Genomic DNA, 14,549 nt, shown 5'->3' with positions numbered 1-14,549 from the left:
CCCATTAAAAAAACAAAAAAACCACACACACCAGGAAATAAAAAGAGCAGCGTGGCGGATGAGTTGAGAGGTGGAGCAGGCAGGAAGTGGTGAGAGTGCAAGAAAGAAAGAAAAACAGAACATGCGATTAGCTCAGTGATCAGCCAATCAGGAGGCAGCAGTGGAGCATTCATGACGCATCAACAGGAGGGATGCACCGCGATCAGACCAAACAACTACAGGTACAGATCCGGTCTATGTTCAGCGGTCTGAAATGTGTTATTAACATTAAAGTCATTAAACGATGTCACATTTATTACCTTCACCACGGATTTATCTTAGTTTGAATTCTGTCTGAAATTTGGTGGAACGCTTTTTAAATTATTTTCTATTAAATGTAAGGGAGGGAATTATTTTGCATGAACTACTGAATTTACTTGAATATAAAACTAACTATTCTGTATGGAGGACGGAACCTGCTAAAATAAAAAATAAATGAATAAAATTTTTTTTAAAAAAATACATAAAAAAATAAATACAAAACAATATTAAAAATAAATGGAGCCATTAATTAATAATTTATATTTGTATTAATTGCCTTATTTATATACTCTTCTGTTTTATTTTCCCTTTAATTTACCCCATGATGACACAGGTTGAGTGACAGCCCCCTCATTTGCATAATGAGGCAGAAATGCATGAAGAAAAAAATACAGAAATAAATAAGGGGGTGAAATCGAAAGGGAAATAAATAAATAAATACATTTAAAAATAAATATAAAATAAATGTGAAAATAAATAAATGAAAAAAAAATGAATTAATTTAAAAATGAATAAAAATAAATACATAAATAAATAAAAGGGAAAATCAAACAGAGGAGTAAATAAATAAGGTAATTAATACTAAGATAAATTAATATTATGATAAATAAATCAACTGACAGACTAATCAATTTATGTCACATTTTACCATTAATTAAAGGCTACATTTATTTTTAATATTATTTTTGCTACATTTAATGGCATATTTATTTATTTGTTCATTTATTTTTGATGGCAGGTTCAGTCCTCCATAGTTCTGTGTCACTATGTGTATTTTGATTTATCTTCAATCAGCTACAGAGTATGCTGAATTGAGCAATAGTTACTTTTAATTTAAAGGTAGAAGATTTAAAAAAAAAGTTTAAGATGCTTTAAAGTTAATTCCTACGACTTGAATGATTTCCCAGACATTTGAGAAATACAAGTGTCTGTGTATCTAACAGGCGAAACTAAAACCAACTAATCAACAGACAGAGAGAATCATCAGCTACATTTCCTTCTATTCTTTTATAATCAGGATGTTTTCAGTCAGAACGTTTTGGTGATTACTGTCCGATACGTCGGTGCATCCCTGATTACCAGCAAGTGAACCAGCTCGAAAGCTAACAGGTTTAGCTTCACCCTCCACCGAGGAAAGCGGCCAGAGTTCATGCACAGTGCTGATGCACGATGCTGTGGAATGAATGAGCAGATCAGATCTGATAAGACGGGTCAGAACACAGTGAACCCACAGCCGGACCGACTGCAGCAGCAGAGCGTTAACACCTGAATCACATCCTCCATTCTTCTTTACCTCAACGAGCCTCATGCAAGAACCGCTCAAAAAGCTACCATTTAGCTCCTCCTATTTAGAATTTTCTCTTCGGTACCAACTACATTCACCAACGGTCCGGACGCGTCATACAAGTCATTATACAGACATAGACACGGTAGTTCAATAAGTAGTTACGGTGCAACAGTATATTGTTTTTTAATATGTTACCAAAAATGAAACTAATAAAATAAAACTTACGGCACAGTGAGAAGGATTTTACTGAACTAGTAGTGTGTGGTGGTGTCTGTGGCCTACATGAGAACAGATCTTTTTAAAAGCAGATATTTTACTCTACGTTTAGGCCTCTCGTCCACACGCAAACAGAGTTTTGGGAACAAAACTGGATATTTTTGCTTTCTAAGGTGCAGATTTTTAATAACTCTGGTTACTTCGTATCTGTGTGGACGTGTAAAACGGTGCATTTGGGAAACGATGACAAATTTCTTTGCCTTTATCTGCCGAGGCCCTGCAGCCTTCTGCCTGGATATTATACTTTGCAGTGTTCGGGATGTTTCTGTGCGTCAACCTCTATCAAACTGTAGCGACCAGGCGTCAGATCGTAAGCACGCATCCAAGAGGAAGCTACGAAGATGGCGGACACAAAACGCAAATATAGCAAAGGAGAAACGCCAAGCAGACGAAGCTCTTTTCCAAAACGAGAGTGAAACTTTGTTCGGCTTTTATCTCCTGGAGGAGGAGGGGCCAACCTTCAATGTGTCAACATTACTTTTAGTTTCACACTTGACACAAACACTGGTGGAATAACGCCGCGGGTGGGTTTACATTGGAGTTAGTTGAAAGCCCGGTTCGTCACATTCTGTCGCTAAAGGGCGCCTCCGTGCGTCGGTTTCCGATGCCGAGCGGGCGCTGACCAAACGGCGGTATTTGACGAGTTGGGAGTGAGAACGTGATGCATGAAGAGGAGGCGGAAACGAGCGATTTAGGAGAGTAAAGTGTGCGGTTAAGGGAGTTCGGTGAACCTGACCTGGAAGGAAAATGTTGTTGCATGAGGCCCGGTGACTTCTACTCATTACTTTATAAATTTAAACAACAGATGAGGAGAATAAAACAATGACATTCATTAACAGTAAAGGTTTGTGCATGCTTTATGCTCTTGCTGAGCTTAAAAACTGCCTTCAGGTCTTTACTGAAACAGAAGCTGCACGTGAAGCTGCAGGCTGATTTGCACCGTTGACCTTCCTGTTAGTCTCAGCAGCAGCAGCAGTCTGCAGACTTCTCTCTGAGTGATGATCCATTCTTCAACTAATCTGCAGCAGCTGCATGACGATCTGTTCTGTATGGACGTTAAATCACCGGATCTCATCTGGAGTTCGGTGTTTGGCCTCCGATGGATCCGGCGCCACTTCATCATCTAAAGCCGTGTGACGTACAGTACAGCCCCGACTTAAAGAGCGAGGTCAAACGGCGACCTCGACGAGAAGATGAACTCTCGCTAAAGAAAGTGTTTTTCATAATCGTATATTCATAAAATTAAAAGTCAACATTTATTGGTAACAGAGAGATGTAATCATTTAAAAAAATCACATTTTTTATTCAAATTGAGGGTTTTGTTTCGAGGATTTCTAAAGTTTGGGTGATGACGTCATCTTTTCTTAGATATAAGTAGGAGAATAGGTTGGAACCACTGAGCTAATGGATCAGGAGTTAATGTTGGTCACGTCTTTACTTATCCTTTAAGAAATCTACATGTTGATACGACAGTCAGTGTTCATCTCTCTCAGCGTCGTCGTGGCTCAGCTGTACATCAGACAGACTCATGATGAAGTCCACAGTGTGTGAATGAGCTGCTGATGGAAGTGAATGGACGTCTCGTGTGTGTGTGTGTGTGTGTGTGTGTGTGTGTGTGTGTGTGTGTGTGTGTGTGTGTGTGTGAGCGGAGCAGCAACATACCAGCAGAGCCAGCCAGCCAGCCGCTGAGGTGCATTGTGGGAAAACCAATGTGACAGACACTTACCCTGGGACTGCTGAGAGGACTGGTGGACAGACCGGAGGACGCTCCGCTGATCGACCGCGATCTACACAAACACACACGGAGAAAATCAATACACAAGAAATCCAACTGATCTCAGAGCAGATTGAAGATGAGAAAAAGTGAGTGAAACGAGGACAGATGACGGAGAGAGGAACTCATTCTGATGTTGTTATCTTGCCCAAGAGAGAAGCACATTTTCGCCTCGCTTTACTCGCACGAGTTGGACCGCCGGTATCATCTGTGTTCAAGGAGGAGGAGCTTGTCTCCATAGATACCAACAGCTTTTCTTTCCTCCATCAACCATTACAGTGCCACTGAACTGACTGTATCTAGCAGCCACACGTCTCTACTGCGGTATGAACCCAAAATAATCACATTGTGCTGTGATTTAATATCAATAACCAGATCAAAATGATGCTGAATTAACTACATAATGATGCTGATTAGTAAAAAGTCTGAACTCATGCTTTGTCAGGTCTGTTACCATGACGACAAGCAGACAACTTTTAAAATGCTTGTTTTCTGAATGGAGTCTGGATGGATCAGAGCCAGGCGATGCAGCTGCTCCATCAACACTCAACATGACGTCATCTAGAGACGTTGTTGTTTCTACCACAGACAGTCTGTGGTTTCTGCTCTCTGGACAGATGTGATGGACTATTGTAGCTCTGGGTGACCACAGAGAGTCTGTGGTTTCTGGTCTCTGGACAGATGTGATGGACTATCGTAGCTCTGGGTGACCACAGACAGTCTGTGGTCTCTGCTCTCTGGACAGATGTGATGGACTACCGTAGCTCTGGGTGACCACAGACAGTCTGTGGTCTCTGCTCTCTGGACAGATGTGATGGACTATCGTAGCTCTGGGTGACCACAGACAGTCTGTGGTCTCTGCTCTCTGGACAGATGTGATGGACTACCGTAGCTCTGGGTGACCACAGACAGTCTGTGGTCTCTGCTCTCTGGACAGATGTGATGGACTATCGTAGCTCTGGGTGACCACAGACAGTCTGTGGTCTCTGCTCTCTGGACAGATGTGATGGACTATCGTAGCTCTGGGTGACCACAGACAGTCTGTGGTCTCTGCTCTCTGGACAGATGTGATGGACTACCGTAGCTCTGGGTGACCACAGACAGTCTGTGGTCTCTGCTCTCTGGACAGATGTGATGGACTATCGTAGCTCTGGGTGACCACAGACACATACTAGATTTATTTATCCTCCATTTCTGATTCAACAACGTCAGGACGTCAGTGAGGAGAGGAGGACGATCTCAACGCTGAGAGGCTTTAGCGGCACAGCGTCACAAGAATTTGTCACTCCAGTTGAAATATTTCATCAATGGCATCTTTCGTGCCAATCGCCTCTTTGCATTGACTTTGTATGTAATCGCGCTGTGCAAGAAGTCCGCTCCGCTCTTGGTGTGAAAACACCATAAAGCAGACGACCTTCTTCTAAAACAGAACGATTTTAAAAGTCTGGTAAACTCCGCTGCTGTATTTATCAAAACTGAGCAAATTAAATTAATTTATACTTCTTGTATCTCCTTATTTCTGATATCTTTTATTCTTTTTTTTGAGACCCTTATCTCTTTAAATGATTTTAAACACAGAATAAAGGAAGTGGTCACTGCTAGCTGCAGTAGTTTCAATTAAATAGCAAACACATGACCAACATGCTGCCCTGTTAATGCACTGTATGATGATGTCATGTGTTATTGTCGTACCTATTGATGCTCTCGTGATTTAATGTTGTCTTTTTATGTGTTGGATGCTGCTATCTGACCCGGTCCTGCCTACGTCTCACTTGTAAAAGAGGTTTTAATCTCAATGTGACTTCCTAGTTAAATAAAGGTTATATATATACAGTATGTACTGTATATATATATATATATATATATATATATATATATATATACAGTATGTACTGTATGTGTGGGACGGCTATAAACTGGATTAATGTCTATGTTAACATTTTGTTATATTATGAAAACTGAAGGAGAATGTTTGACTGATATAAAATAATAATAAAAAGACTAAATGCGTTCAGATTCATCCTCTGGGGAACATCATCCAATCGTTTGGAAAATGTAGAACCGACACCGACATCCAGAGAGCCACGCTGCTGCTGCTGCAACAGGATGGGAGCTTGAGTCGCTAACACATTTGGTCACACAAGGAGAGATTCCTGTTAGCATTTACTAACAAACATGAACAACATGCTGGTTTTAAGTCAATATCTATAGATAGTTCAGACATGTCAGCATTACAACACACACACACACACACACACACACACACACTGCAAAATTCATTAGCATGGTTTCTCTTTTCTTCTCTTCATGAGCTTTTCCATTTTTCATTTACGTATCATTAACTTTTCATATCTCCCTCTCGTCTCTTTCTGGATCACACACACACACACACGCACACACACACGCACACACACGCACACACTTTTACCGTAAACCAAACATGCCCGCTGATGTCTTTGAAGACGTTGGGATTTAATTGCCCAAAGACAATTTGGCTTTGTTGGAAGTGAAAAATGAAAACAGTAAATCATAATTAAATATGCTTGAAGATCCACACACACACACACACACACACACACACACACACACACACATACACACACACACACACACATACACACACACACACACACACACACACACACACACACATACAAAGGAGGGATGACATCACCGGCATTAAATTAGCTTTCACAGCTGCATCGCCGTCGTCGTCGTCGTCGTGTGAGACGTTTCCGTGGTGATGGTGGTTAATTTACTTCCTCTAATATCATTTTCATTATCGTTGCTTCTCTTCTTGTTTCTCATGATAAACCATCATGTTGTAAAAGTCTCATTTGTGTTTCTCTGAGAAGAAACTGACAAAGTGAAAATGATCATAATTCACGTAAACGCCGTCCACGTCCGAACCAGTTTAGTGATGCAGCGGATGATACTTTGTTTTCATCTCAGAGAGACTCTTATTTTTCTAGTTTCTTTCTTTGTGGAGATAATTATCACGGCTGCTTACTGGAGAAATCAATAATTTGACACAAAAACGGTCCTCCAGAGTCCGACATCAGAACTGTGCCCATAACAACGGTCTGTTATACATAGCAACTATCTATTGTACATAGCAACGGTCTGTTATATGTAGCAACGGTCTGTTATATGTAGCAACGGTCTATTGTACATAACAACGGTCTGTTATATGTAGCAACGGTCTGTTATATGTAGCAACGGTCTGTTATATGTAGCAACGATCTATTGTACATAGCAACGGTCTGTTATACGTAGCAACGATCTATTGTACATAGCAACGGTCTGTTATACGTAGCAACTGTCTATTGTACATAGCAACGGTCTGTTATATGTAGCAACGGTCTGTTATACATAGCAACGGTCTGTTATACGTAGCAACGGTCTGTTATACGTAGCAACTGTCTGTTATACGTAGCAACGATCTATTGTACATAGCAACGGTCTGTTATACGTAGCAATGGTCTGTTATACGTAGCAACTGTCTGTTATACGTAGCAACGATCTATTGTACATAGCAACGGTCTGTTATACGTAGCAATGGTCTGTTATACGTAGCAACTGTCTGTTATACGTAGCAACGATCTATTGTACATAGCAACGGTCTGTTATACGTAGCAATGGTCTGTTATACGTAGCAACTGTCTATTGTACATAACAACGGTCTGTTATATGTAGCAACGGTCTGTTATACATAGCAATGGTCTGTTATACATAGCAACGGTCTGTTATACGTAGCAACGGTCTGTTATATGTATCAACGATCTATTGTACATAGCAACGGTCTGTTATACGTTGCAACGGTCTATTGTACATAGCAATGGTCTGTTATACGTAGCAACGGTCTGTTATACATAGCAACGGTCTGTTATAAAGAAATAAGACTGTAGAACTGTGTTTGACCAATCAGAATCAAAGCTGTGTAATAAGGAAAATGTAAAACATCACCAGGTAAAATGTTTAAAATGACCTTTTCTTCTCCAATAACAACCTGATCAGGTCCTCCTCCTTCTATCTGTACCTGTATGCTGATCAGGTCCTCCTCCCTCTATCTGTACCTGTATGCTGATCAGGTCCTCCTCCCTCTATCTGTACCTGTATGCTGATCAGGTCCTCCTCCTTCTATCTGTACCTGTATGCTGATCAGGTCCTCCTCCTTCTATCTGTACCTGTATGCTGATCAGGTCCTCCTCCTTCTATCTGTACCTGTATGCTGATCAGGTCCTCCTCCTTCTATCTGTACCTGTATGCTGATCAGGTCCTCCTCCTTCTATCTGTACCTGTATGCTGATCAGGTCCTCCTCCTTCTATCTGTACCTGTATGCTGATCAGGTCCTCCTCCCTCTATCTGTACCTGTATGCTGATCAGAGTCCTCTCTACTGTTATCTGTATGCTGACTAGTCTCTACTGTATCTGCCGTGTTCACTGATACTGAGGGAGTGTTGATGACGCTCCATTACTGACGGAGAGGAGCCTCTCCACGCTGGAGCTTCTATTAACAACCAGCTCATTAACTGTGACACCCGTCTAGTCTACAATCAGGAAGCCGATGCCGGCGACTCTTTGAAAGCTGAAAATGAATTCACGGTTCACTGCCGGCTGTGTGTTTTAGAGAGGGAGCGTCAGCAGCAACAAGCCTCATTCTATGGATCTCCCCAATTAGATGATGAGAGAGATAAAGGAGTGTTCTCCTGTTTGTGCTCCATCTGCATTCCTGCAATTAATTTATGCTAATCTCCACCGAGGCCGCGAATCCATCGACAAACTGTGTTTCCCCGGCACAAGGTCAGCCACACGGGGAGGCTGGAGACGCTTCACTGAAACAATAAATATCAACCTCCACACACACACACACACACACACACACACACTGACGATGAGGAGTGAAGATGGGAGGAAGGAGGAGGAGGAGGAAACAGAAAAGTTGACCTAAAAATTCTCTTTGCCCTCGAGGGCTGAGGGAGGAACGTCGGAGAGGAGGGTGTGCTATTTTTCTGATTTCACAGAGAAGGAAATATCTATCTGCTCCTCCTCCCACAGCAACGATCTGCTCCATGTGCAGCTGATTACCGACAAATAATAACCTCATCATGTGTAGTATGTCTGAGGCGTGTTCCTCTGACACCAACTGGACAAAAACATCTATTAATGCAGCTTCAGACATCAGATCTACGCATGCTGCAGTGGCACATATTTGTCTCCTGTCGTGTTTATTTCCACTAATACATGTCGCCCGAAATATTTGAGTCTGTCTACATTTTACCATTCTTTATATTTTTATATATATATATATTAATTCCATAATTTATTTACTCTTCTGTTTAATTTCCCTTTTATTTATTTATGTATTAATTTTTATGATTTTCTTTTCATACATACGTTTTGGGGAAATAAATAAGGAGTGAAATGCAAAAGGGAAAATCGTGCATAAATAAATAAATAAAAAATAAAAAATAAGTGCAAAAATAAATGAATAGATATAAAATAAATAATAAAATACATTTAAAAAGACAGAAAACAGAATAATAAATAAATAAGGGAGTTAATACAAAGATAAATAAATAAAGAAGCAACTTAAAACAAAAATATCATCTTATATCACATTTTATTTCACATTATTTCACTTTTTAAATGTATTTATTTATTTTATGTATATATATATATATATATATATATATATAAATTAAACGCCAATGATTCTCAGCTATATTGGCTTCTCACTAAAGCTGCAACGATCAATCGATTATCGTCGACTATTTAATTAATCGGCAACTATTTTGAAAATCGGTTAATCAACTGAGTAGTTCTTTAATTAAAAAACATAATTCATAATAATTCATAATTCTCTGATTTCAGCCTCTTAGATGTGAATATTTTCTGTTTTCTTTCCTCCTCTTTGACATTAAACTGAATATCTTTCAGACATGTGGTGACGTCATGTTTGGCTTTTGGGAAACACTGATAAACATTTTATAGACCAAACGACTAATCAATTAATCGACAATGAAAACAATCGTTAGTTTGCAGCCCTACTTCTTATAACTTAAAAGATAATTCAGTTTTATTACAGTCTTTTTTGCCATTTCTGCTATAATTTCTATTAGTAATAATAACTCTCTACGTTAACTGTTTAGATCTGGCAACAATAAAAATCAGGGCTGTCAAAGTTAACGCATAATAATAACACATTTTTGATTATTTGTTTTAACGCCACTAATTTCTTTAACACATTAACGCTTAATAATTAATTAAGCTTGTAGTTTTTAGGTTGTAGCGGCTCAGTTTTAAAGCTAGAGTGAAGATACTGGTATTATATGAAACTATAAAACCTGATGAATCCATCGGTACCAACCATGTCATACTAGCTGGTCATGAAGGAGGTTAAATAACGCTCCAAACTGACACTAAAGTTTGGCGAGGAAAAATGTTTCAGGCCTAAAATGTGCCACATGAGTTAATTTGAGTATCAGCACCGTTGAATGTACTCTGATAACTACTAAAAGTAATCAGATTATTTTCTGTTTTACAACTTATTCTGTAAACATCTTTCTTTGTGTTGGAGAAAGATCTAAATGATTTTACAGCACTGGCAGATTGTCCGTGTTTTACTGGTGTAGTGACTGAATAATTCATGTTTGTAACATAATGTGATTTGTTTCTTTTATTTTTCTTTCTAAAACTGTAAAAGACACATTTCTACTGTAAACTACACTACAGTATGTCAACAGGTTACTTCTAATAGAAAGAAACATTTTAAGCTAAAATAACATTTAAAAGTGAAAGACAGAGATGCGTATAGTATGGAGGACGGAACCTGCCAAAATCAAAAATAAATGAATAAATAAATCAATGACTTGATAAATACATAAATAAATATGTCATTAAATGTAGCAACATTAACATGAAAAAAAATAAATGTAATCATGAATTAATTGACAAAATGTGACATAAATTGATATTTCTGTTTTAATTTGCGTCATCATTTTTTTTATCTTTGTATTAACTCCATAATTCATTTAATCTTCTTTTTAATTTTCCCTTTTATTTATTTACATATTTATTTTTAATGTTTTTTTTGTTTTTTTTTAAATAAATAAGTTTTGGGAAATAAATAAGGCGTGCAAAGGGAAAATTGTGCATAAATAAATAAAGAAATATTTTCAAAATAAAGAAAAAATAGGTGCAAAAATAAATGTTTAAAAAAGCAGCAAAATAATGCAAAAATAAATGCAAAACTAAATAAATATATTTAAAAAGTAATAAAAATAAATAAATAAAAGTGCATTAAAATTAAACAGAAGAATAAATAAATAAGGGAATTAATACAAAGATAAATAAATAAAGAAGCAACTTCAAACAAAAATATCAACTTATGTCACATTTTATTTCACTTTTTAAATCTATTTATTTATTTTTGCATTTATATATATATATATATATTTCCCTATAATGATTTATCTAAAAAAAATAAAAAAAATAAAAAATACATCAATAAATAAAAGGGAAAATTAAACAAAAGAGTTAATAAATAAGGGAAATTAATACAAAGATAAATAAAGAAGCACATTAAAATTTTATTTTTATTTTTGCTACATTTAATGAGATATTTATTTATTTATCGTGTAATTTATTCTTTCATTAATTAATTTTTTATTTTGGCAGGTTCCGTCCTCCATAGTAAAGGACTTGAGCCACTGGATGCTAAAAAAAGAAACTAGATGGTAAAAAGGAAGGAAAATGGATCGGACACGACAAACAAACAGGAACGGAGCCGACCAATACCTTTCCTCCTTGCTGCAGTTAGCGTTTGTGATATCCAAGCTTTTACTGAACACAGATTTGCTAAAAAGGGGGCAGACAGAAAAACCAAGAGACAGACAGAAAGGTCGTCACATTAAAGGGGAATCCTAATGTTGAGCATGCATCCAAAACACAAACTTAACGTGTAACAAATATATAACGCTAGAGAAGGTCAAACTAAACCACCATGAAACAAGGAGCAACACGGGAAGTCAGAACATGCACAGATCCAGAATCAGCAGGAGAAGCACATTCATGGGTCATGCTGGAGGACATTCAACACGCTGCCTCAGTGTGAACAGACTGCTTCTGGATGTTTCCATCTCATTCACCAGAGACGTAATAACATCACAGCAGCGTAACATTAAATCAGCTCTAAGTCCTGCTAGATGAACCTCATCCACTGTGTTTGTGAGACGGTCTGAGGATCATCAGGAGGCTGATGAAGGTCTGATGAAGCCTTCGCTCTCTGGGAAACATGTTTAACCACAATCTGAAACAGTAAAACTGAACTGTCTCTCCTCTACAGCTGGACAATAAAAGTGAGGAGCCGCCGTTTGCTACGACGGTGTATTAGGGGGATAATTTTTTTTAATTTTTTTTTAAATAAATAAGTTTGGGGAAATAAATAAGGCGTGCAAAGGGAAAATTGTGCATAAATAATTACTTTCAAAAAAGAAAGAAAAAATAGGTGCAAAAATAAATAAATAAAAACTAATTGCAAAAATAAATGAATAAAAAAAGCAGCAAAATAATGCAAAAATAAATGCAAAACTAAATAAATATATTTAAAAAGTAATAAAAATAAATAAATAAAAGGGAAAATTAAACAGAAGAGTAATTAATAATGGAATTGATACAAAAGTTAAATAAGGGAATTGAAAAAACCATAAAATTTCCAAACTGGTAATTTTACGAGAGAAAATCTTGAATATTTTCTGAGATTTCTTTTTTTTAAATAAATAAGTTTGGGGAAATAAATAAGGCGTGCAAAGGGAAAATTGTGCATAAATAAATAAATAAATATTTTCAAAATAAAGAAAAAATAGGTGCAAAAATAAATAAATAAAAATTAATTAAAGTAAAAGATTAAAGTGAGATTAAAGTAAAAAATGTACTAGAAAAAAACTCTGAAAAATAATGTTGTTTTTTTTTTTTTACAAGGAACCACATCGCTTCACTTTACAAATCAACATCATCACACCACAGACGCCTTTGCACTTTTGGATTTAGCAACATGTTGATCCAGATTATCATCCGGACTCATTGAAGACGTGAATTGCGCCGACTCAGAAGAAAACAATAAACTGATTTGGATGAACTGATGAGCTTCCGTACATCAGGAACCACAACTCAACGGACAGATGAAAGATATCGCCATGTTCCGTACTGTTGCACCTCCTCACGAATGTACACGTGTGGCGTTCCCTGTTTACCGGCGGCGTCTGTGGTGGGACGAGGTGGATCCAACAAAGTGAAGCGATGTGGTTCCTTAACAAAAAAAAACACAATTTTTCTGAATTTATTTTCTTATAAATTAAATTTGTTTTTCTTTCTTTTCTCCGTTATTTATTTCTGTATTTATTTTTTTACCTACAATGGCCCTAATACGCCGCCGTAGTTTCCAGTATAGGCCCAGTTTCACCAACATCGCCGCGGTTACTGGATTCCCTCTCAGCGTAGGAAGAGGTACATTAGCACAAATTATGTTCAGCTTTGGTGAACGGATTCTCTGAGCCACTAACTGATAACCAGCAACCTTCCCTACTTTAATAACTCTTCACTGAATAAAAGGATGTACGATCCTGAGAACTAAATACAAGGGGGAATAAACAATTCAGGAAGAAGTAAATAGAAAGAGGTTCTGAGAGGTGACTGACTCACTCAAGCATGTTCTAGCGCGTTAGAATATGACAATAGAATAGAAATAATCTAGTTTTACTTTTGTATGGCTCTTTGTAGGCGGACGTTTTACTGGCGTCCAGTAGTCGCTTTCAGTCCACATTCAGCTCTAGCTTTCATTTGAATTCCTCTCGCTCTGCTTGTAGATGTGACCCTCAAATGAAATGCATGTGAGATGACTGTCTCTCTCTGAAGGGTGTAAATGATGAAGATCTTGGGAGGATGTCAGAGCAGATTTAGAGCTCTGCTGTTGGCCTTTAACTGACGTATTGTTCTCTGCTTCATTAGCGAGCTCTTAATGGGTTAGTTCCTTTAAAGTTGAGGATAAATGTGAACATTAAATGAAAAACTAAAGATAAACAAATCTCCTTTAATTATTAACCTCTTCCGCTCTGTCATGTCCATGTTCAAAGGGGTCCCTTGACCTCTGACCTCCAGATATGTGAATGTAAATGGGTTCTATGGGTACCCACGAGTCTCCCCTTTTACAGACATGCCCACATACATCTTTGAGGCCTCTTTCGAACATTAGGACTCTCTGATACGTCCCAACGATGCAAACACCAAACAGTCACTTTATGCACCAACTTGCCAAACACATCTCATGTTTACATCGTCTCAAACCGGGATGCTTCCTGTCCTCTCTGACTGCATGCTCCATGCACACTTTACACACAAACCTGAGAGTCCTGTTCATGCATTTTAACACTCGTTATAACAGCACTGAACAGGAGTTCACGTCAGTGGAAGACAGAACCTGCCAAAATCAATTAATAAAATAATGAATAAATAAATGACTCGATAAATAAATAAATGTCATTAAATGTAGCAAATATAATATTAAAAATAAATGCAGCCATTAGGTAATTGATAAAATGTGACATAAATGTATATTTCTCTTTACATTTAATCTTTATTTATTTATCTTTGTATTAATACCCTTATTTATTTACTTTTTTTGTGTTTCCCTTTTATTTATAATGTATTTATTTTTTATTAATTTTTAAATGTATTTATTTTTGCATTTATTTTTTATTTCTTCATTTATTTTTGCACTTTTTATTTATTTTTAAATGTGTGTATTTACGTGTTAATTTATTTATTCTTTATTTATTCATCTTTGTATTAATGCCCTTGTTTATTTACTCTTCTGTTTAATTTTCTCTATTATTTATTTATATATTTATCTT

General features: G+C 37.2%; 1 protein-coding gene across 11 annotated transcripts in view; it reads right to left on the bottom strand.

Annotated features, from left to right (window-relative positions):
* LOC141781581 (serine/threonine-protein kinase BRSK2-like) overlaps positions 1-14,549 on the bottom strand; it is a 130,053-nt gene that overhangs the window by 13,631 nt on the left and 101,873 nt on the right. For 8 of the 11 annotated variants that reach the window (XM_074657439.1, XM_074657403.1, XM_074657412.1 and 5 more), the window contains exons 13-14: positions 11,440-11,499; positions 3,591-3,651 (exon numbers count right to left, since the gene is read on the bottom strand). In XM_074657439.1, the coding sequence (XP_074513540.1) occupies positions 3,591-3,651; positions 11,440-11,499 (121 nt within the window). The remainder of the gene's footprint in view (positions 1-3,590; positions 3,652-11,439; positions 11,500-14,549) is intronic. The other 3 variants (XM_074657420.1, XM_074657471.1, XM_074657475.1) reach the window with 1 other exon arrangement.

Source organism: Sebastes fasciatus, chromosome 2 (genome assembly GCF_043250625.1).
Source record: "Sebastes fasciatus isolate fSebFas1 chromosome 2, fSebFas1.pri, whole genome shotgun sequence".
NCBI lineage: Eukaryota > Metazoa > Chordata > Actinopteri > Perciformes > Sebastidae > Sebastes > Sebastes fasciatus.
Note: the sequence above shows the minus strand (reverse complement) of the source record. Positions and strands in the feature narration are given on the sequence as shown.